Below are 21,595 nucleotides of genomic sequence, written 5' to 3'. Positions count from 1 at the left end.
AACAATCTATCTGAGCAGGCACCATTATTCTCTGATCTTTTAATGTAAACTCTTACAGAACACGGTTTATGAGTACTATGTGGACACCAAGAACAAAACCTGGGCTTCTTTTGAAGATAAAGTGCCAAAGGGCTGGCGTTACAATGCCAAGTAAGTATAGTAATGTGTTCTTGTATATCTGACATCAGCTGTTGGATGTTTTTATCCTTTACACACTGCCAATACAGTTATTTTTTATTTTTGAATTAACACTATATGGTATAACATCCCACTAACATCAACAATACATCTGTTTCCCTCCTGCAGCGCTCCATTTTATAAGATCATTGTTCCTACAGTGGATACAGTTCGCTACAACTTCCTGGTTACGGCTCTGGTGTTGGGTCAGTACCCAGTGCTGCTCACTGGGCCTGTGGGAACTGGTAAAACCTCGGTGGCCCAGAGCGTCCTGCAGGGCTTAGATAACAATTGGGCTGCCCTCACTGTCAACATGTCTTCACAGGTTGGTTCAGGCCTCATTAAAGCAAAAGATGACTACCACGATTTATGATCTGAATGTCCTCAATGTCCACTGGGCTGCAACACACATGCTGTCATTGGGTTTAATCTATAGATGCCACAAATACATATGCACATGTGACTGTGGACAAGCCACCCTCACTCACTCATTTTGGGATAAGTGTTCCTTATTTATGCTCTCTTGCCATCACACACTCAGATTTTCCTCAGATGGTGCCATTTCAAGCTATCAAGCCGCAGCACTGTCTAATTTGGTTGATCAGCTGAAATCACATCCATAACTGTATGCACATTCCCACACAAACACATTTTTTTACACTGATGTATTTTCTCAGTATTGCTCTCATTGCTGCATGTTATTGTCAAATTGTTATGATTTAAGGTACCCAATGAAACACACCATTTGATCTTTTCTGTATCTTTGTCTCTCTGTGTCTGTCCAGACCACCACTAATAACATCCAGGCCATTGTGGAAAGCCGCATAGAGAAGAGAACCAAGGGGGTGTTTGTGCCAGCAGGTGGGAAACGCCTGCTGTGTTTCCTGGATGACCTCAACATGCCGGCCAATGACCTCTTTGGCTCCCAGCCACCGCTGGAACTGCTGCGTCTCTGGATCGACTATGGCTTCTGGTATGACCGGCAGAACCAAACCTTAAAGTTTGTGAAGGTGAGAAAGGCCTTTTGAACGGAGTGGGAGTGAGGTCAGTTTTCAGATGATTGTGGAATTAATATCTTATCATTTGTTCTGCCTTCTTTGTGCCGCCCCATAATCACCTCTTTCCATTCTCTCAGAAAATGGATCAAGACCTTTACATGGCTAATGTTTATTTCACAGGTGTATTACTGAGGCCATAAAACTCTGCTTTGTCTGCTTTATTAGGACATGTTCTTGTTGGCGTCCATGGGGCCCCCTGGTGGAGGGAGGACTCACATATCTGGCCGCTTACAGAGTCGATTCAATCTCATCAATATGACTTTCCCTCATGTAAGTCCCGCTGACTATTTAGCTGACCTCTTTCTCGTCCCCTCTCCTTTACCACTGAGGACACTGTAGTAACTAATTTAATTTGAATTAAAAGGCTTTTTAAATATATTTGATAAACAATTAAATAATAATTCCCAGGATTTCTTGATTGTGTAGTTTTGACTTTTATCACTTAACGAAGAAAGATTTTTTTCTTCAAGGTTGATCCTGGTAATAATACACCACATTTTTTTTATCATCTTTCATTACCCTGATTATGGTGGTTGTTTTCCTTTCCTTGCTCTCTCCACTCATCGCTCACTCCCTCACCTCTAGTCTCTTTACAGTCTTTTTCAATTTGATGTATGTCTCTAATCTTTGTTGTTGTTGTTCTCCTTTCACTCTTTCCCAGTCCATCTTATTTTCACTATATTTGTTGTTCCTCCCTTAACTTGTTTTTCCATAAGAGGGCAAAATACATTTGATTTTGAAAATGACTGGAGCCATATTGCACCTGTACACACTTTCTTTGACACTTGAATGTGTGAATTGGACAACATGAAATGGAATCATCACACTTCTTATAATATTCCTATTCTGTTCTCCTTCCCTCAGCCAATACCACTTTGAAATCTATGAATCATTTTGACACAGCTGTATCATTGACAAGATGTACCAAACTTGAACAGACCTGTCTTCTCTGCATGCAGGAGTCTCAGATCAGGCAGATCTACAGTACTATGATCAACCAAAAGCTGGAGGCCTTTAATGAGGAGGTGAAGCCCATCGGAGAAGTTTTGACTCAGGCCACCTTAGAACTGTATGATGCCGTGACAGCTCGTTTTCTTCCCACTCCAGCCAAGACTCACTACCTCTTTAACCTCAGGGATATCTCCAAGGTAAGCATTGATTCATAGAGATGGTCGATGTGACACTTAACTCCAAATTGCTTCCGCCTGCTGTGTATGATTGGGCATGAATGATTAGTTTGAGTCCTGATGGGGCAGGTGGCTCCTTACATGGTGGCCCCTGCCATCAGTGTGTGAATGGGTGGTAATATATTTTCTTGAAAGTTACCGAGAGCTTATATAACTCACCTGTTTAGCAATGTGACTTATGTCACAATGACTGATTTGTTTTCCATGTTCCACTCATTCTAGGTGTTTCAAGGCCTGCTAAGAGCTCATCCAGATTTCCATGATACCAAAAACAACATCGCTAGACTGTGGATCCATGAGTGCTTCAGGTAACGAGTAAAAAAAAAATTCACCAAATCTTCGACACAGTCATATAGCATACTTACTATCATTCAAGCTTCATTATGACAGTCATTAGTGGCATTGTCCCTCAGCTGAGGCGGAGGACATATCTATCTGAGGATGGCTTTCTACTTTATTTTACATTGGCCAAAACACACAGATCCTTTTGTTGGGTATGTATTGGATAATATGTGTTCTCTGTGTTTTGTTGTTGATTTCAGGGTCGTTTCAGACAGGCTGGTAGATGGCAGTGACATGAAAGCCTTTGTGGCTTTGCTGGGGGAGAAACTAGGCTCACTCTTTGACCTCACTTACCACAACATCTGCCCCAACAAACAACCCCCAATATTTGGTACATTTGTATCTCCACAATGGATTGGTGTTTTAAGCATTATGAAACTGTTAACCTATTGATTACACCATGAATATGAATGTGTTAACATGTGTTTTTTTCTGTGTGTGTGTCAGGTGATTTCCTGAGTGAGTCTGGTGTGTATGAGGACCTGCTGGACATGAAGGGTCTCAAGAAGTTCATGGAGACCCAGCTGGAGGACTACAACCTGACACCCGGCGTAGTGCCCATGAGCTTGGTGCTCTTCCGAGATGCCATCAATCACAGTGCGTCTGAGAACAAAACAAACACACATAAACATATTCAGATGGACACACAGTGCATGGGTACTGGAATAATTTGTTTTTTGGTCAAATCAGAGTGGTAATGTTCAGGCAACATAACCTGATATGAGTCGACAACCTTTGTCATTTGTACACGCCACACACAAGCCAGGTAGAATAATATTGTACATGTAGTGGTAATATTTTTGTTTTCCCTCCACAGTAACCCGTGTAGTACGTGTGATCAGTCAGCTCAGGGGCAACATGCTGCTGGTCGGTGTTGGGGCCTCTGGAAGACAGAGCATGTCTAAGATGGCTGCCTTCATCTGTGAATACACGGTATTCCAGGTGGAAGTCACCAAGCAGTACCGGAAACAGGAATTCAGAGAAGGTGGAATCAAACACACTAGTACATTCCTAAATGTTTGAGACAGGGAAAGCATGACTATATAGCCCATTGCTTGGAAATTAAATTTAAAAAAATAAAGATGATATAAACAATGTACTCACATATATTCTTGAAAACAGTCTTGTTCTCTCATCCCATCTTTAGTCAGCTACAATATATATCAGAGTTCTTTTCTGTCCTTTCTTTCAGACATCAAGAAGCTGTACCGGTTAACTGGTGTGGACAACAAGCCCACAGTCTTCTTGTTCAATGACACCCAGATTGTAGACGACTCCTTCCTAGAGGACATCAATAATATCCTGAGCTCTGGCGAGGTGCCTAACCTCTACAAGCAGGACGAGTTTATTGAGGTCTGTATTGTCGTCAAGTCTTTTTGGCCTCCTGTCTTTCCATCTATATACTTTTCATTTATATGTTTGTATTCAGATTACATTGCAATTTGTACAGAAGATAGTGAAGAAAATGATCTCTGCTGAGTTTTAATTTTACATTTGACAAATTATCCTTGCTATAAAACATGGTTAACTTAAGATACAAAAATGTGTGTCATGCAAAGCTGACCTGACTGTAGTAGCCGAGTAACAGTCCTTAAGTAACATACAGCCTCCTATATGTATTAATCAGAATGTGAGGCACAGTGGGTAATAGAGTTCACAAGGACAACTCAGAGGCAGGTGGCAGACAAAGTTCTTCAGTCGTGTATTCAGGCAGGGGTCAAAACCAGGAGATCAAACAAACAGGCCAACAAATCCGATAAGGGGCAGGCAAAATCCAAGGTCGGCAAGACAGGCAAAAACAGGGTCAGAACAGGTAGGCAAAAAGTACAACGATATGCTGGAGCGTTTGGCACAATGGACAAGACAATCTGGCAGAGGACACATGCAAGTGAGGGGACCTAAATAGTGAGCTAATGAGGGAACGGGCTGCAGGTGAGATGGGCGTGAGGGCCAGGTGACGGTGATGAGGGGTAATCAGGTGTGAGTGGCAGGATCTGGAATGACAGGAGAGTGGTTAGAACTGACAGACAGGATGAAAACACTTAATATGATGGGGAATCCGTGACACAGAATCAGAATCAGAACCAGTTATTCGCTAGGTATGTTTACACAAACGAGGAATTTTTCTTGCCGAAAGGTGCATAACATTAGACATTAGACGAGACAATCAACAATCACATATCGTGGCATCTATATATCATTCACATTTTTAACCTTTTTAATCCCACTTCCAATTCTCGTAACTTGTAATTGTTGTCATCTACCTAGGTGTGCAATGCTCTGTCAGAGTCTGCCAGGAACAACAATGTAACGGAGACTCCGGACTCCCTGTTCAGCTACCTGATAGAGCGAGTCAGGAACAACCTGCACATAGTGCTCTGTATGAGCCCAGTGGGAGAGTCCTTCAGGTAGATTCTGATCGTGTTGCTTGCCCTATAATACACCTGGTTTCTCAATATGTTCCTCCATCCTCTTTTTTCACCTCTCTCTGCTGTCGACACACATGTTTATGGAAATGAACACAGTATTAATCACATTTCATGAAGAGTCCCAGCACTTCAGTACCTTCTCACTTGCAGCTGTACATGCATTCTTATCCTGACAACATCCGTGCAAGCTGACACATCCAAAGCACTTGTAAATGAATAAATGGTTCAAACTGTTTCCTGCATGAGCCCTCAGCTGTTCCACAAAGGTACACTGGGGACAACTTGTCCTGGCCCTTCTGACCACAAGCTGCTATTACTGTCCATACCACACATTAGGATTATACCTCTGTTTTTATCACTCCCCCTCTTCGCCTTCTTTGCCTCTTTCGTCAACAGGGCTCTAGCTATCAAAAGCACTATCCTCTAGTGGTTGATGCACTTGTGACGTAAAACTCGTAAAGCCTTCATTTTCTGGAGAGATTATCCAATGGGAGACAGAACTGAAAGGGAGACTTATAGGCAAACCAATCTAAATGCTGATAGTGTCATTATTCTATGGCCATTATTTTGTACAATCAACATTTACTTCATAATGATAAGTTACAGCAAAATACAGCATTAGTTTGAATGACTTTGAAGCATATTCAGGGTGCATAATGGCTTAATTATTGCCTTGATTAGTTTTTACTTTACCAACCGCCAAATGTACCTGCACCAGTATACAGACTCCGTCTCCACAAGGTTGTAATGGAGATCATTATATCAACAAATGATATCGGAATACAATTTATAAATTGCTGTTTGCCAACAGGAACCGTATCCTCCATTACCCAGCGCTTGTCAACTGCACCACCATTGACTGGTTCTGTGAGTGGCCCAAAGAAGCTCTGCTGGAGGTAGCTGAGAGGTACCTGGATGGACTGGAGCTGGGCTCTTTGGAAAGGGTGAGGCACACACACACATAAATACACATTTTTATGTGTGAGCACTTGATTTCACACTGTTAAACTGATTCCGATTTGACATTGTGATGTGTTCTTACATGTGTATCTGCTCTCTCGTTCAGCTTCATGTATATTGTATATTATCTGAATTCCTTGGTATGGATTTTCCTACTTGGCCAATAAAACTAATTATGATGTTGTAGATCCAGACAAAGGTAGCCAGTGTCTTTATGACCACACACCAGTCGGTTGCACAGGTCTCCCAAAGGATGAAGTTGGAGCTGAGGAGACATAATTATGTGACACCCACCAACTACCTAGAGCTGGTGTCTGGATACAGAAAGTAGGCACCTTTAAACGTTCTCCTTTACTTATTCTTACTTCTCTTTTCTCCACTCTTCACACCACCTTTAAATGCTTCATGTGTGTCTTGAGGGTCATACGGATTGTTAACATTGAACTGGTCCCATTGTAAGCTCTAAATGTCAGTGCTTATAGAGTATGCATGCATTAGGTGTGGGTCTCTCGGGTCAGGCATCAAAATAGAGCGACTAATTATAAACAATCCCCATGTCAATTATGTGTTTGTGCATGCGTGTGTGTGTGTCTCCCCATACATCTAGGTTGTTGGCAGAGAAACGCAGTGAACTGGGGGAGCAGGTGAGCAAGCTGCGGAATGGCCTGTTCAAGCTCAATGACACACGGGTGAAGGTGGAGGCCATGTCTGTAGAGCTTGAGGAGGCCACGAAGCAAGTGGCAGAGTTCCAAATACAGTGTGACCAGTACCTGGCCGTCATTGTAAAGCAGAGGGAAGAGGCCAACAAGCAGAAGACTGTAAGCACCACAACATTTCATGCGTACACAGTCATTAAATAGATTTCAGTAATAATATTGATTAAGGCATTTATGGGATTCACACACACACACACACACACACACACAAGCTTCCATTAGGAGTTTATGTTTGGGAAGCTCTGTGGTTGTTGGCAAATAGTAATACATGCGTATAATAGTCAGTGACACATTGATGTATGTTTGTGTTGAGGTGGTGAGTGCTAACAGTGTGAAAATCGAGGCAGAAGAGATACAATGTAAAGCCATGGCTGAAAATGCACAGAGAGATCTGGATGAGGCCCTGCCTGCACTGAATGAGGCAATGAAGGTAGAGCTCTTTCCTGTTATCTTTTGTAATCCTGCCAGTCCCTCTCTGTGTCTTTACTGTAGGTGCTCACTTTGTTGTTATGTTGTTCATAAATGTGTCTGGTTGAATTATTTCCTTGATATTTGATGAGTAATAATCCTCGACCTTTCAGTATATTTGACTGCTCTGCTCTTCAGCACTAACGTAAGCACCTTGTCATTTGAGAGTGGGCTTTCTGGCTGTCTAAATTACAATTACACATTACTCAGCGAGCAGTGCACCCTGCCTTCTTATACCTGCACATTCACTTGTCCTTACTCCTTTTCCACCTAGGCTCTGGAGTCTCTGAATAAGAAGGACATGACGGAGATAAAGTCGTATGGTTGTCCCCCAACGCTGGTGGAGACAGTGATGCAGGCTGTCATGACCCTTCTGGGCAAAGAGCCTACCTGGGCAGAGGCCAAGAGACAGCTAGGTGAGAGAGAGAGAGAGAAAGGAGAGAAAGAGAGAGAAAGAGAGAGAGAGAGATATCCTGGATTTTGCAACTCTACCAACTGATTAAAATTAAGTTTGCTGTTGAGCTGTCAGTTTATACGGTGCAATCGTCTCCAGCTCACTGGGAAAAACTGAAACAGAAAACCCAAATAGAAGAACACAGAACACAGAAAGTTAGGAGCTAAGGGCAGATTTAACACACTCAACCTTTATTAACATGTCTCAGATACAATTTATCAAACAGACTATCACAAAGCAATTATATTCCAAAGGATTTTAATAGCGTTCTGCATATAGTTTCATGCCTCCAACAGGCAACCGCCGTGACCAGAGGCATTATGTTTTCATGTTGTCCATCCGTCCGGTACTTTCTCTTGAATGTAATATCGAAGGAATGACTGGAAGGAATTTCTTCAAATTCTTCAAACGTCCACTTGTATCAGGGTTTAACTGGAATATGGTGATTAAAGGTCACTGTGACCTCACAAAACAAGTGTATATAGGATAAAGTGATGACATTTTGGACAGACATGAATGTTAACTGCAACATGATTGATGGAGGCAAACTCTAATTCTATTTTTTGGTAGATTCAACTTCCAAAAGACTATTTTTGTAAATTTGATTTACATTGCAATTTTCACTGGAACACAAGAGACGATAATCAACCTTTAGAAACTGCATTGCATTTCCCTCTTCTTGGTGAAAAAGTTGTCATGATGAAAGATAACAACAAAATGGGTGAAGGAAAACTAATTAAACTGTGAGACACATGTACGAAAATGTAATGGTTTTCTGACCTATGTGACTTTGTTTCTGGCAGGTGATTCCAATTTCATCAAAACGTTAGTTAACTTTGACAGGGACAATATAACGGACCGGGTGTTGAAGAAGATCGGCCAGTACTGCAGACAGGTAGACTTCCAGGCAGAGATCATCGGCAAAGTATCACTGGCTGCCAAGTCCCTCTGCATGTGGGTCAGAGCAATGGAGGTAATAGAGTGTCTGCTAGTACACATACTAGCTTGTAATTAATAATCATTATTGTTTGAATAGTTAGTTACTGAATGCATGCAGACAATGGCACTAATTGTGGCATATTGTACAAACTTGCAGTTCAACAATGAGCTGTACCCATTAAGTGCATTACTGCGTATAGCAGCCAAAAACATTTGCTATAGTAAGCATTGAAAATGTTCTATCACAAAACAATTCAAGCTTTTTGTGAAATTAATACATAAAAAAGAAAATAGGTGGCAAAACTAAATCCATGGATGTGTGCATTGTTTCTCCAGGTTTATGGGATTTCCTTCAGGGTGGTGGAGCCCAAGCGGGCTCAACTGAATGCTGCCATGTCCTGTTTAGCAGAGAAACAGGCTTCACTGGCTGCTGCCCTGGACAAACTGCGAGAGGTATGGAGCCCAGTGCATCTAGCAAACAGCCTGATAGGCATTTAAACATTTAGCTAAATACATATGAGTGCAACAGTAGCATTATAGTGAGTCCAATGTACAAATGATAGGGCCAATTATGATGAATTCATATAATTGCTGTGCTCGTCTGTGAGCAGGTGGGGGAGAAGAAAGCCGAGCTGGAAAAGCAGCTTGGTGAGAAGAGGATCATGAAGACGAATTTGAGGAAGAAATCCGATGAGATGGAGATGAAACTGGACCTAGCTGACAAACTGATGACTGGACTGGCTGGAGAAAGGGTTCGCTGGGAGGAGAGAGTTGCTGTAGGCCACACACACACACACACACACACACACACACACACACACACACACACACACACACACACACACACACACACACACACACACACACACACACAAATAATAACACTTATCCTACTCAGGTCTGGAAATCCATCTTTTCTTTCTTCAGGGTTGTTTGGGGCAGTGTAGAAACAAACAGATCACACAGTACCATACAGTACTCACTCCGACCTATGTGTGTGCTATAGGGTCTTGAGGAAAACATGGGATACCTGGTGGGAGACTGTTTGCTAGCAGCGTCTTTCCTGTCCTACATGGGACCCTTCCTTTCCAACTATAGAGACGAGCTGCTTGCCATCTGGATAAAGGAGGTGAGGCCCACAGACACACTCCTCATCTGAACATATATCCTCATGTGGAGTTAAGTGAAAAACTTGACATAGACTTGAACTCCCTCGACAGTTACTACTGTACTCTGTTTGCCCTTTCCTCAGGTACGGCACTTAGCGATCCCATGCACGCCAGGGTTCAGTTTTGCAGTCTTTCTATCCAAGCCGACAGTCGTGAGGGACTGGAACATTCAGGGCCTGCCCTCTGACGCATACTCGACTGAGAATGGAGTTATCGTCACCCGCGGAAACCGGTCAGTGCATGGAGACACAATCTGTTATTAAAGGTTTTATTAACTAAGATTAGCTGTTGTCCAGTAAGCATACACAATTAAAATGCTTTTGGATGATTTTTTTGTTGGATTTGGATTTTGTTGTGTTCAATGTACAAAACGTGTGTTTCATACTGCGAAATACAAGTTGGCTTATTTTATTTCTTTCCCTTCTTTCAAGATGGCCACTGATGGTGGACCCTCAAGGCCAATCTATGAAATGGGTCAAGAATATGGAGATGAAGAGAGTAAGTCTTGACTCAGCCAATGTTATTCTGATTCATATTCTTTGTTATTGTGTCTTAACTCTTACATTTCATGAACAATCATGGATAATTGAGTGTATGAATGTGCATAGGAAGATGTCCAGAGATGCCCTCAAATTTGACAAATTATTTACGGCTACCAATGCAAATGTTGTAGATCACTACGTTACACACTCTGAGAAACTGTGTACAACATTCCACACATGCGATAAATGAGTTACGCATAAATGCTTTCTTTTCTTCTCATGATTATTTACCACACGTGTTACTTGACCTGTACTCTCAAACTGCTTATTCCACCTTAAAACAACTGTATGCAATTGTGCCACTGTGCCCTGCATTTCAGGAGATACATATCACACTCATCACTTTTGTACTTTATGAAATAGTAGACTGCAACAAGAAGAGAACCATCAACATTTTTGTTCATAAAAGTCTCTTCTAAAATCGCTTCTAAAATTCTCTTCTAAAATTAAAAATATATTTCAACAGACCAGATTTCCGGAATAGCGGATTCTTGATAGCCCATGAGTATATGCTGAACCTGTGAAGACTGTGCTGTACCTCCCAATACTTTGCACAACATAACTGGAACCCCATGTTTTATTCCTCTTCTGTGTCTCTTTCTGTTCTCCTGCGCACATGTGTGTCCACATGTGAAGGGTTTGAAAGTAATAGACTTTCAAATGCCAGACTACCTGCGGGTGCTGGAGAATGCCCTTCAGTTCGGGAATCCTGTTTTGCTGCAGAATGTCCTGGAGGATTTGGACCCTTCTCTCGACCCAATTCTTAACAAGTCCATGACACGGATAGGTCAGACTCAAACACACACATACACACATCCAATTGTGAACGTTTTCTTTAGTAAGTTTTCAGTTAAATATGCTTGTGAATGTGCCTGAATCCAATGTTTGTATGGGTGTAATTCTTTGCTTTCTCAGGCGGCAGGCTGCTGTTGAAGCTGGGTGATAAGGAGGTGGAGTACAATCCAGAGTTTCGTTTCTACATCACCACCAAGCTGTCTAACCCCAACTACACACCAGAGATTTCTACAAAGACCATCATAGTCAACTTTGCCGTCATGGAGCAGGTCTGAGTGTGTGTGTGTGTGTGTGTCTGTTTGGGCTTCAGGTCACTATTGTATGATTCTCTATATGTATGCGTATCCTCAGTTGTGTACACATACATTTTTAGCGTGTGATTTGTTTCGTTAAATGATCTGTGTGTGTGTGTGTGTGTGTGTGTGTGTGTGTGTGTGTGTGTGTGTGTGTGTGTGTGTGTGTGTGTGTGCGTGTGTGCAGGGTCTGGAAGCCCAACTACTGGGAAGAGTGGTGCGTAAGGAGCGTCCAGAGCTAGAAGAACAGAAGGACTCTTTGGTGATCAGCATTGCTTCTGGCAAGAGAAGCCTGGAGAAGCTGGAGGATGAGATCCTCAGGTTGTTTATCTAGTAACATTAATAATAGTAGTATATAATGATAATAATAATAATAGTTCCATTTGTTGTGGTGCTGGTAATGTTGAGCACATTACGTCCGGCAGCAATAAAAGCAGCTAGACTTACCTTCCAAGTCAAACTTACATTTTTGACGTATGTGAACCCTAATGTGGTTGTGTTTTTCTTGGTTTCTGGCACTGTTTTGTTGTATTTAGTTGTTTTTTTAATGCTTGTGTGTCTGCTCTACCAGGCTGCTGAATGAGGCAACTGGCTCACTTCTGGACGATGAGCAGCTGGTGAAAACCCTGCAGACATCTAAACTGACAGCTACTGAGGTTTTAGAGCAGCTTGAGAGCAGTGAACAGACCGAGATCAAGATCGACTCTGCTAGAGAGGTGAGGTGCAGGCAGCAACCTCCGGGTCTGGAAAGTGCCTTCAACTTGCATTCTTCCTAATGGCCATCAGGGGGCGATCTTCTGTTTACAAATATAAGTCACTTCTTACATCCAGTTTATGGTCAGGTGTCGGGATGAGGGGAATTAGGTTTTATGATCAACTATCTTTAGGATTTTGGAGCATTAGGAAGACAAAGTAAGCAATCATAAGCAATCATTTCCATTTTCTGGAAAGTTTCTGTGACCATTTGTTGTAATTTTAGTCTGCTTATCAAAATAATACTATTGAAAGAGCTCATTTGCATGTCAGTTCTTGAATACAGTATGTGTATATAACTTAAAGTGCTTTCTCTTAACAGGCCTATCGCCCATGTGCCAAACGAGCCTCCATCCTCTTCTCCATTCTAAACGACATGGGCCGCATTGACCCAATGTACCAGTTCTCCCTGGATGCCTATATTGACCTGTTTGACTTCAGCATAAAAAAGAGCAAGCGCAGCCACAAGCTGGAGGAAAGGATCGCCAACCTTAATGAGTACCACACATATGCAGTATACAAGTGAGTCTGCCCTTTTCATAAATGTGCATGCAGGTACTGATGAGTCAAGTGAATCAGAACATGTTTGTATGGACAGAGAAAGACCATGATGTAGAAATAAGCTGTATAACTGTGCTGACAACCAAGCTTTACAATGTCCCAATGGGCAAGCCAGCAATTTCAGTGTCTTGTGCTTCACCTCCTAAGCCACAGCTGTGAGCTGAGACATACTATAGCAACATAGCTATTAATGCTACTGTAGCAACTAATTGTGTCCTTGATAAAGATGTTTATTTCATTTCTTATCAGTTCACTTATTAGACTTAAATGTTTCTGATATGATCAATCAGAAACATACACTATGCCTTTTTTTTTTAGCTAACTCCGTATTTTATAATCTGCAGGTACACGTGTCGTGGTCTCTTTGAGTGCCATAAGCTTCTCTTCAGCTTCCAGATGTGTGCCAAAGTCCTGGTGGTGGCTGGAAAACTCAACCTGGATGAGTACAGCTTCTTTCTCCGAGGAGGACTTGTAAGAAAACACAGTACACACTCAAACATCTTGTTTTGAGCTTATTTGATTTGGGATAAACAAACAGGAGCAACTTTTTGTTCTCAAATTCTCAGAAGACTTAATGCCTCTGTGCCCCTTCCTCTGTGTATTTAAATGTTGAGCCATATAGAATGTATTATTCCCCTCAAAGACAGCCGAAAATATGTTTTCCCAAAATTCCCATAGCCATTAGCAGATTCCTGGTAGCCTGGTGCTGTATGATTGATGTGTTAATGGATGTTTGGACAATTTATTGAAACAGTGATGGAGGAGTAGTTTGACTTCTGATTAATTGATGGTGTGCTTCTAGGTACTTGATAAGGAGGCTCAGATGGACAACCCCTGTACCAGTTGGCTGGGAGACTCCAGCTGGGACAACATCACAGAGCTGGATAAGCTGCCCAAGTTCCATGGCATCATGACCTCCTTTGAACAACCCCGAGACTGGAAGCTTTGGTTCAGCAGTGCTGAGCCAGAGAATATCGTACTACCAGGTCTGTGTGTGTTGTGGGAGGTTTTTCTCCACTATGAACTTTGAAGCGTACTTTCGTACTTTGCTCATGACCCTTTTCTTATTTCATGTTAATCATTCGTCTTCCTTAATTACTTCCAAACTGCCCTCCCTCGCTCCTGAAGTCCCCAACTTTACCCTTCCACTCTGTTTTTAATTTTCCTTCTAGATAACTGGGAGATTAACTGCAATGAGTTCCAGAAGATGCTGATAGTGCGCTCTCTGCGTCCGGACCGTGTCTCCCTGTGCGTCACCTCCTTCATTGTTAACAGCCTCGGCCATCAATATGTGGAGCCGCCTGTTCTCGACATGAAGGCTGTGAGTGTCTGCTTTTAATACCTGTTACTTCTTCCGTCTTAAATATTAGACGTAAAGCTTTGAATTTGAATGAAACAAATGTTTCAAACATCTCATTTGCGTTGTTCTGTTTGATTTCAGCTCTAATTCTCATTTCTTTCTTTGTCCCACTTTGCTACTCTCTCTGTTCTCTGCCCAGGTTGTGGAGGAATCCACCAGCAGGACTCCTCTGATCTTCATTCTGTCTCCCGGGGTGGACCCCACAGGAGCCCTGCTGCATCTGGCTGAGGCCTCTGGTATGAGCCAGCACTTCCAGGCTCTCTCTCTGGGCCAGGGACAGGCCCCCATCGCCAAGAGCATGATAGAGGAGGGTGTCAAGGAGGGTACAACAGCCATTGCTCTGTCTTTCTTCCTGCTCATTTGTGTCAGATTCAGTCAGTGGCTAAGAAGTGTACTTTGTTCTCCCACAACTGATTATTTGAGTGTCAAAAGTCCCTTGTGCTTGACAAAGTGTACGAAGTACTTAGATTACGCGTTTTCTTTCGCTTGTGATCCGGAAATAAGGAAAAATCTATCCAGGTTATATCACCTTATCTGAAGCCCTCTTCGTTCTCTGCACCAGGTCACTGGGTGTTCCTTGCCAACTGCCACCTCTCTCTCTCATGGATGCCCGAGCTGGACAAGCTGGTGGAGCAGCTACAAGTGCAGGAGCCTCACTCAAACTTCCGACTCTGGCTCAGCTCTTCGCCACATCCCGGCTTTCCCATTACCATCTTGCAGGCTGGCATCAAGATGACCACTGAACCGCCAAAGGTGCATGTGCTCAAACACACGGATTCCCAGACTTTACATATCTTCTATATATCATACATGATATACATGTCAACAACGCTACATGGAAGTTCTTTCAGTTTTATTTGCCTACACATATTTCACAGTGAGATTTACATACATGCTGTTCATAGTGGTGTTAAACTGCCCCCTGTTGTTTTCAGGGCGTGAAAGCCAACATGAAGCGGCTGTACCAGCTGGTGACGGAGTCTCAATTCACCCGCTGCTCAAAACCCGCATTCTACAGGAAGATGCTTTTCTCCCTCTGCTTTTTTCACAGCATCCTGCTGGAAAGGAAGAAGTTTTTACAGCTGGGCTGGAACATTGTCTATGGATTCAACGATTCTGACTTTGAGGTCAGAGCTTTCTCTGAAACTGAAGAAAACAGCTGAAGGCAGAAAAGCCACCCTGTCAGAGTGTTTGTTAGACGAATGGATAATGACAATCTAATTCAAATGCATGAGACTCTTGATTGAACCTGATTTGCGGTCTTTTGCTGCATGTCTCTTCTCTTTTCCTATCTGTCACTGTTCTACAGTGGCGGGCCTATAGCTTTCTGTTGTGTTGACAGAAGTCATGCTGGCACACTGACCAATCACAGCGCATGTTACTGGTCACGCTGGCCCTATGACAAATCAGACGTCCAGACACTCTTGAAGACTGTTTCATATAGTTTAACGAGGCTACTCTTTCACAGAGAAAGAGAGGTGAAATGTGATTGATAAAGATGCTGTTAACTAGCTCCCAAGCAAGCTGTACCAGAGGCCTGAAGGAGCAGAGGAACAGATGGATAAGGAACAATAATTATAATACATGTAGTGTATTTGTGAAAAACAATCACATTATAAAATAGCTATAACTTTTAATGATTAAAATAATTAAATAATAATTAAATTAGAAAATAGCTAAATTTTGTGATTCTGTTTAGGCCACCAGAGAAGGCTTAGAAGGCCCTGACAGCCCACCCCTGCTGTTCTATCCCACAAAGACATATAAAGCCCCTAAAAAAAGATCTTTAAAAAAATGTATTAGACTGCCTTCCTTTACTTCTTGGTCTGTATCTTGCTTTTCAAAGTCAGTCTGTTAAAATCCATCTCTTGATGCCCCCCTAACCCAGGTGAGTGAGAATCTGCTCAGTCTGTACCTGGACATGTATGAGGAGATTCCCTGGGATGCGCTGAAGTACCTCATTGCTGAGGTCAACTATGGAGGTCATGTAACGGACGACTGGGACAGACGTCTTCTCACCACATACATCAGTGACTACTTCTGTGACGCAGCCGTGACCCAGCCCTTCTTTAAGTAAGACACTTTAACACACAGACATTTATTATTACACACATACATATACATCTATATTTAAAGAATAGGCTTTCTAGCACTCCATACATTCAGGCAGATTGTGCTATAGAATATTTGTGTATTTTCAATACACTAACTCTGTGTTTTTGTCATTTATATTGAAAGGGTTATGTTTTTCAGCTATGTTTTTACATCACTTACTTCAGATGAGATGAAAAAAAATCTTTCAAAGGAAATTGGGAATTGTACACATCCCATCATATCCATGTATCACTGACTTTATATTCTGTCAACTCCTTTTATCTGTCAGGCTGTCCTCCATAACATCCTATCACATCCCCCGTGACGGCCCCCAGTCCTCCTACACGGAATATATCAGCATGCTGCCGTCGACAGAGCACCCTGAGGTGTTTGGCCAACACTCTAATGCGGACATTGCGAGCCAGATCGCAGAGACCAGGACGCTGTTTGACACCCTGCTCTCCCTGCAGCCCCAGGTCACCAGTCCTACTGCTGCGGGGGCCAGGCCCGTTGGAGAAGATAAGGTGGGAGAAGTGCAGGGAAGAAATTCGTAGTTTAGTAGAAATACACAACTTAATAGATGAGACCAACAATTTAATGACCTTTTAAAAAGTTCAGAGCACTCAACACACTACAAAACTCAAATAGTTTCCAATAGAACTTTCTCACTCAGGGGCCATATTAACATAATCATTTGAAATGACCTGTACATGGACTGTTTTGTATTCAGACTTAGATATATCTCTGAAGGCTCCCTGAAACCATCCGCCAATTTTGTTTTTTGCCATTGATGAAACTGGGTGTTGTATAATAAAGTAGTTTGTCTATGTGCTTTAAACATGATTTAAATGTTATGGTAGTAGTAATAGTGCTGAAAAGTATGGTTCTTTTGGTTGTTGGAGCATGACTGACGTTGGAGTTTGTGTGTATTTTAGAAAGGATTATCAAGAGCCGAAGCCTGAACTATTACAAGGCATCCGATCTGACTGTTTTTTCACTGCCAATACTTGTGCCGTACATTTGTAAATTATCTGCTTTTGTACGACGTTTGCAACGTGCCTCTAGGTATTAGAGCTGTTGGCAGACATCCGTGGGAGGATCCCGCCATTGATTGACTACGAGGGCACCAGGTCCATCCTCCAGGACAACCTCTCCCCCATCAATGTGGTCCTGCTGCAAGAGATCCAGAGATACAATTCTCTGCTGGAAACCATCATGTACGAACTATGTGTGTGTGTGTGTGTGTGTGTGTGTGTGTGTGTGTGTGTGTGTGTGTGTGTGTGTGTGTGTGTGTGTGTGTGTGTGTGCGTGCGCGTGTTTCTTTGGGTTTGACTGTCAGAATCTCAGCTGGCCATGTGTGCCGTGGGTACTGTACCTCTCCGTGTGGAACTGTCATCCGAAACTAACGGTGTCAAAAGGGATAGAGATGTGCTGCTAAAATTCAGCCGTGGCAGCAGACTAATCGGTCGTGGTTCTTAACCTGAATTTCTCCCTTAATTCCAAAAACATTAATCCAAATATTATTTGCAATCTGAGTGTGTATCGGTCCTGGGTTGAGGCGACCTTCAGTGAGATCAAACTATAGTGACTTGGAAATACATTAACCTGTTTTCCAGATAAATAAATTGCAATTGTCAATTCCTACAGAATTAGGTTGAGTAAACCCCTTTTCCAAAATAATTTACCAACACTGTGTTTAGCCATATTGGCATATTGTCTATTGGGTGGTTATACCCATCAAACAAGTGTATGTAAATTCAATGTAAACCGGCTACACAAAGAGGCACGAGCATCAAAGATGCAAATTAGTAACAATTGCCCAATCACCTGGCCTTTATTTGTACCTCTATGTCAGAATGCAGGGTAATCCCAATAGATCCAGACTAGGAAGCAGTGACGACTCAACATCTACAATAAAGGTGTGAAAATGAGAGATTTGTCGCTGTAACTGTGTGTGTTTTGTGTGTTAGTTGCTCGCTGGTGGAGCTGGAGAAGGGGATCAAAGGCTTGGTGGTGATGTCATCCAGCTTGGAGGAGACTTTCCGTTACATCCATGACGTCCGTGTTCCACCGCTGTGGGAGAAGGTACCAGACCCACATCTCACTTGAAAATGTTATACCTCCACACCTGCATTATGAATGGCTGCCAACTGCTGGAAGCATGAAATTACTGTAGATTTCAGATTTCTGTCTCACTCTCTCTGTGTCCACCAGGCGTACCCTTCACTGAAGCCCCTGGCAGCGTGGACCAGGGATCTTTGCCTGCGGGTCAATGAGTTTGCACTCTGGGCAGAGACGGCCCAGCCCCCCATCCTGTTCTGGCTCTCCAGCTTCACCTTTCCCAACGGGTTCCTCACTGCTGTGCTGCAGTCCTCTGCTCGACAGTACAACGTGAGCGTTCACACAGCCACACCCACACAGGCAGAAAGACGGTTTCACTACATCAGGGAATACCGCTTGTATTGTCTTTAGTGGCCATATAACATAAAAGGTTCCCAACTATTTGATTCTACAACTGAAGACTCAACAGAAAAGAAATAATCAGAAGCTGTTAGGATACCAACAGCTAAAATGTTTTTTATTAAATCTTTTATTGTGAATGTTTACATCAACACACATAATACAGACATAAAAACACATTGGTTTTGGAAATTATTTTGCATAGTGTCATGTATGCAATACTTTTGTTGTGACAAAAACATAAATCTACTCATTTGTCCTTTCCAATTTTTCCAGTTACAAGTAAACTGACAGGCAAATGTTTAAAAGGAGCCTTTAACACATGTTAAATGTTAAATCGAGATTACAACACAGCTACTAATGTGTAGAATATTGAAGTTCAACCTGCTGAACACTTTTCTTTCGCTCTATAGATTAATCTCAACATCTTGTCCATCCAACAATTAACATTGTGTCCAACTGTTCTTTCAGATTTCAGTGGACACGCTGTCTTGGGAGTTCATAGTCGCCACTGTAGATGACAACAACCTCATTTACCCACCCCAGGTGACGCCCTCTACACACATTTCTATTTTTAAAAAGATGTCTATCAATGTAACATCAGACCGCTTTTTTTTCGAGCCATTATCTTTCACCTGTTATGTGCACTTTACATCACATCTTTTTATTTCTACTTTCTACATCGACTCAGTTTTTTCCTGAAAAAAAAAGAATTCCTCAAATCTACTCTTGCTTTTGTTATTCTTTTACAAAGCACTCTTACATTTCTAGTTTTGAAATATGTGGAAATGTGTTAATTTGTTGTGTTGCTCCCACTTTGTCTGACATTGTAGCTCTTTATTCTCACTCGCTTCATCTTTATCACTCTCTTATCTGAATCAACTCTCCTCTCTGCCTCCCCTCACTTCCTTCTGTCCAAACTGATCTGTCTTTTTTTCTTGCCCTCCTTCTACCTTATCTTTGCTATCTTCCACTTTGCCTCATCCCTCCCTCCTTCCTCTTTCTTTTAATCTTTCCCTTGTTTTCACCCCTACCCCTCTCTTTCTTTCTAAGTTTCATTGACTTTATGGCATGGCATCACAAAAATGTCACCTGTTTATATCTCTCGCATTACCCTTCCCTGATTGCCCCCTCCCTTTTCTTCCTTGTTTCCCTGCTCATTCCCTTTCCTCCCTGCCTTAGGATGGAGTATTTGTCCGAGGTCTGTATCTGGAGGGGGCTGGTTGGGACAAGAGCAACTCCTGTCTGGTGGAAGCTGAACCCATGCAGATGGTCTGTCCCATCCCCACAATCCACTTCAAACCTGTGGAAAACCGCAAGAAGGCAGCCAAGAGTGAGTTGTTCTTTCCTCTATCGCACCATCTGTCTTTCCATCTTCCTCTCTTGTTTTGTTTTATTCTATTTGGAATGATTCATCATAGGATGTGTGTGTGTGTGTGTGTGTGTGTGTGTGTGTGTGTGTGTGTGTGTGTGTGTGTGTGTGTGTGTGTGTAGGTATGTACCTGTGTCCGTGCTACTACTTCCCGATGCGTTCGGGGGACGCTGACCGGCCATCTTTTGTGGTCAGTATAGAACTCAAATCCGGCGCTGTGACCCCGGACCACTGGATCAAGAGAGGGACTGCTCTTCTCATGAGCGTGGACAACTGAAGGCCTTAACGCACACTCACACATTGACTCTGACTCTTTTATACTCATGTTTATTATTTATTCTTTTAGCTGTTTCTGACTTTGTCTGTTTTTTTGAAAATAATATTTTCTTGAATAAATAGCAAGTGAAACTGTGGGACTTCTCAAATGTATTGCATTCACAATAAATAGACACAATAAGAAATTATTTGACACTTTAAAGTTGGTCACACACAATACTGGTACAGTCTCTTTCTCTTGTTCTTCACAGACCTGCATCAGTCTTCCCATCAGTCTGACCTCTTTTCTACTCTAAACATAGACACACCACTCAAATACACAGGGAGTAGTCTGCGACTGTGAAGTGCTTTGTTTTAATAAAAACTTGCTTCTTTGCAACAACTGGATCAAGTGATTGTCTGGTCATGTTGTACTGGACTATAAAAAAACACGTACAAATCATGTGCCATTGGAAACGAGCACTTCAGTTTTACATTGACTTCTCAATGTTTTTATGAAGCCCATAATATATCATGTTCTGGCTTTGCAAACTTATTGACCAGCCAGTCCTGGAAATAAACAATCAGTAACAATCTTTATCTGAACAGAAGTCTGTTACCGGTAGTTTTACATCCGCGTGTACCTCCCCAGTGGAGAGGAGTTAGCCCAAACTCCTCAAAGGGAAGGAGAGACAAACAAGAGGAGAAAGTGAGCCAGGGAGGGAGAATGGTCCACCAATGAGAGAGAGGAACAAGAGCGACGGGGCCTGAGGGAGGTTGCATTCAGACGGAAGGATTGTCCTCCTGAAAGACAGAACACGAACTTCCTCAGGGTTAAGAGCCTTAAAGAAACAAGCCAGAGCTTTGTGTTCCCTTTTCGCTGAATGTTATGGTGTCCCGCGCCAGTCCAGTAGGTGGCGGTAACGCGCATCTAAACTGGTTTGCCAACCCCCAATAAACACCGAAGAAGAAGAAGAAGAAGAGATAGACGCAGAAGAAGAAGTCAGTTCATACCTGCAGTGTGTTTGTTGTTTTCTTACACCAAAGTTATTAAAGATGATGTATAAACAGTGAAAGTGACTGAAGAAGAAGAGGAGGAGCGTCTGCAACACGTTTTGCAAATATGAAGTTAGTGTTTCTATCGCGACAGTGAAGAAGAAAGACGATTGATATTGCTGTAATCAAGCTAGCATAAACAATCGATAGTCTAC

The 21,595-nt window shown here is 42.4% G+C and overlaps 1 protein-coding gene across 1 annotated transcript in view; it reads left to right on the top strand.

The window, feature by feature from the left end:
* The window catches only part of dnah2 (dynein, axonemal, heavy chain 2), a gene marked incomplete at both ends in the record, with an annotated part of 56,579 nt that extends 36,173 nt beyond the window's left edge, over positions 1-20,406 (top strand). The window contains 41 exons of the mRNA XM_079224510.1: positions 59-150; positions 307-502; positions 963-1,187; positions 1,401-1,505; positions 2,195-2,383; positions 2,645-2,730; positions 2,965-3,095; positions 3,212-3,361; positions 3,582-3,749; positions 3,957-4,117; positions 5,033-5,172; positions 6,005-6,137; positions 6,341-6,480; positions 6,761-6,971; positions 7,183-7,299; positions 7,612-7,753; positions 8,595-8,764; positions 9,067-9,183; positions 9,342-9,506; positions 9,737-9,859; positions 9,983-10,131; positions 10,331-10,397; positions 11,078-11,228; positions 11,357-11,505; positions 11,717-11,850; positions 12,101-12,245; positions 12,605-12,804; positions 13,188-13,314; positions 13,646-13,829; positions 14,016-14,164; positions 14,343-14,526; positions 14,766-14,956; positions 15,139-15,330; positions 16,092-16,276; positions 16,587-16,821; positions 17,363-17,514; positions 18,268-18,382; positions 18,512-18,688; positions 19,229-19,303; positions 19,940-20,090; positions 20,252-20,406. Coding sequence (XP_079080636.1) covers positions 59-150; positions 307-502; positions 963-1,187; positions 1,401-1,505; positions 2,195-2,383; positions 2,645-2,730; positions 2,965-3,095; positions 3,212-3,361; positions 3,582-3,749; positions 3,957-4,117; positions 5,033-5,172; positions 6,005-6,137; positions 6,341-6,480; positions 6,761-6,971; positions 7,183-7,299; positions 7,612-7,753; positions 8,595-8,764; positions 9,067-9,183; positions 9,342-9,506; positions 9,737-9,859; positions 9,983-10,131; positions 10,331-10,397; positions 11,078-11,228; positions 11,357-11,505; positions 11,717-11,850; positions 12,101-12,245; positions 12,605-12,804; positions 13,188-13,314; positions 13,646-13,829; positions 14,016-14,164; positions 14,343-14,526; positions 14,766-14,956; positions 15,139-15,330; positions 16,092-16,276; positions 16,587-16,821; positions 17,363-17,514; positions 18,268-18,382; positions 18,512-18,688; positions 19,229-19,303; positions 19,940-20,090; positions 20,252-20,406 — 6,228 coding nt within the window. The remainder of the gene's footprint in view (positions 1-58; positions 151-306; positions 503-962; positions 1,188-1,400; positions 1,506-2,194; positions 2,384-2,644; positions 2,731-2,964; positions 3,096-3,211; positions 3,362-3,581; positions 3,750-3,956; positions 4,118-5,032; positions 5,173-6,004; positions 6,138-6,340; positions 6,481-6,760; positions 6,972-7,182; positions 7,300-7,611; positions 7,754-8,594; positions 8,765-9,066; positions 9,184-9,341; positions 9,507-9,736; positions 9,860-9,982; positions 10,132-10,330; positions 10,398-11,077; positions 11,229-11,356; positions 11,506-11,716; positions 11,851-12,100; positions 12,246-12,604; positions 12,805-13,187; positions 13,315-13,645; positions 13,830-14,015; positions 14,165-14,342; positions 14,527-14,765; positions 14,957-15,138; positions 15,331-16,091; positions 16,277-16,586; positions 16,822-17,362; positions 17,515-18,267; positions 18,383-18,511; positions 18,689-19,228; positions 19,304-19,939; positions 20,091-20,251) is intronic.
* Between the last annotated feature and the right edge of the window lie 1,189 nt (positions 20,407-21,595).

Source organism: Taurulus bubalis (assembly GCF_910589615.1).
Source record: "Taurulus bubalis genome assembly, chromosome: 10".
In the NCBI taxonomy this organism is placed as follows: Eukaryota; Metazoa; Chordata; class Actinopteri; order Perciformes; family Cottidae; genus Taurulus; species Taurulus bubalis.
This window is presented reverse-complemented; position numbering and strand designations above follow the sequence as displayed.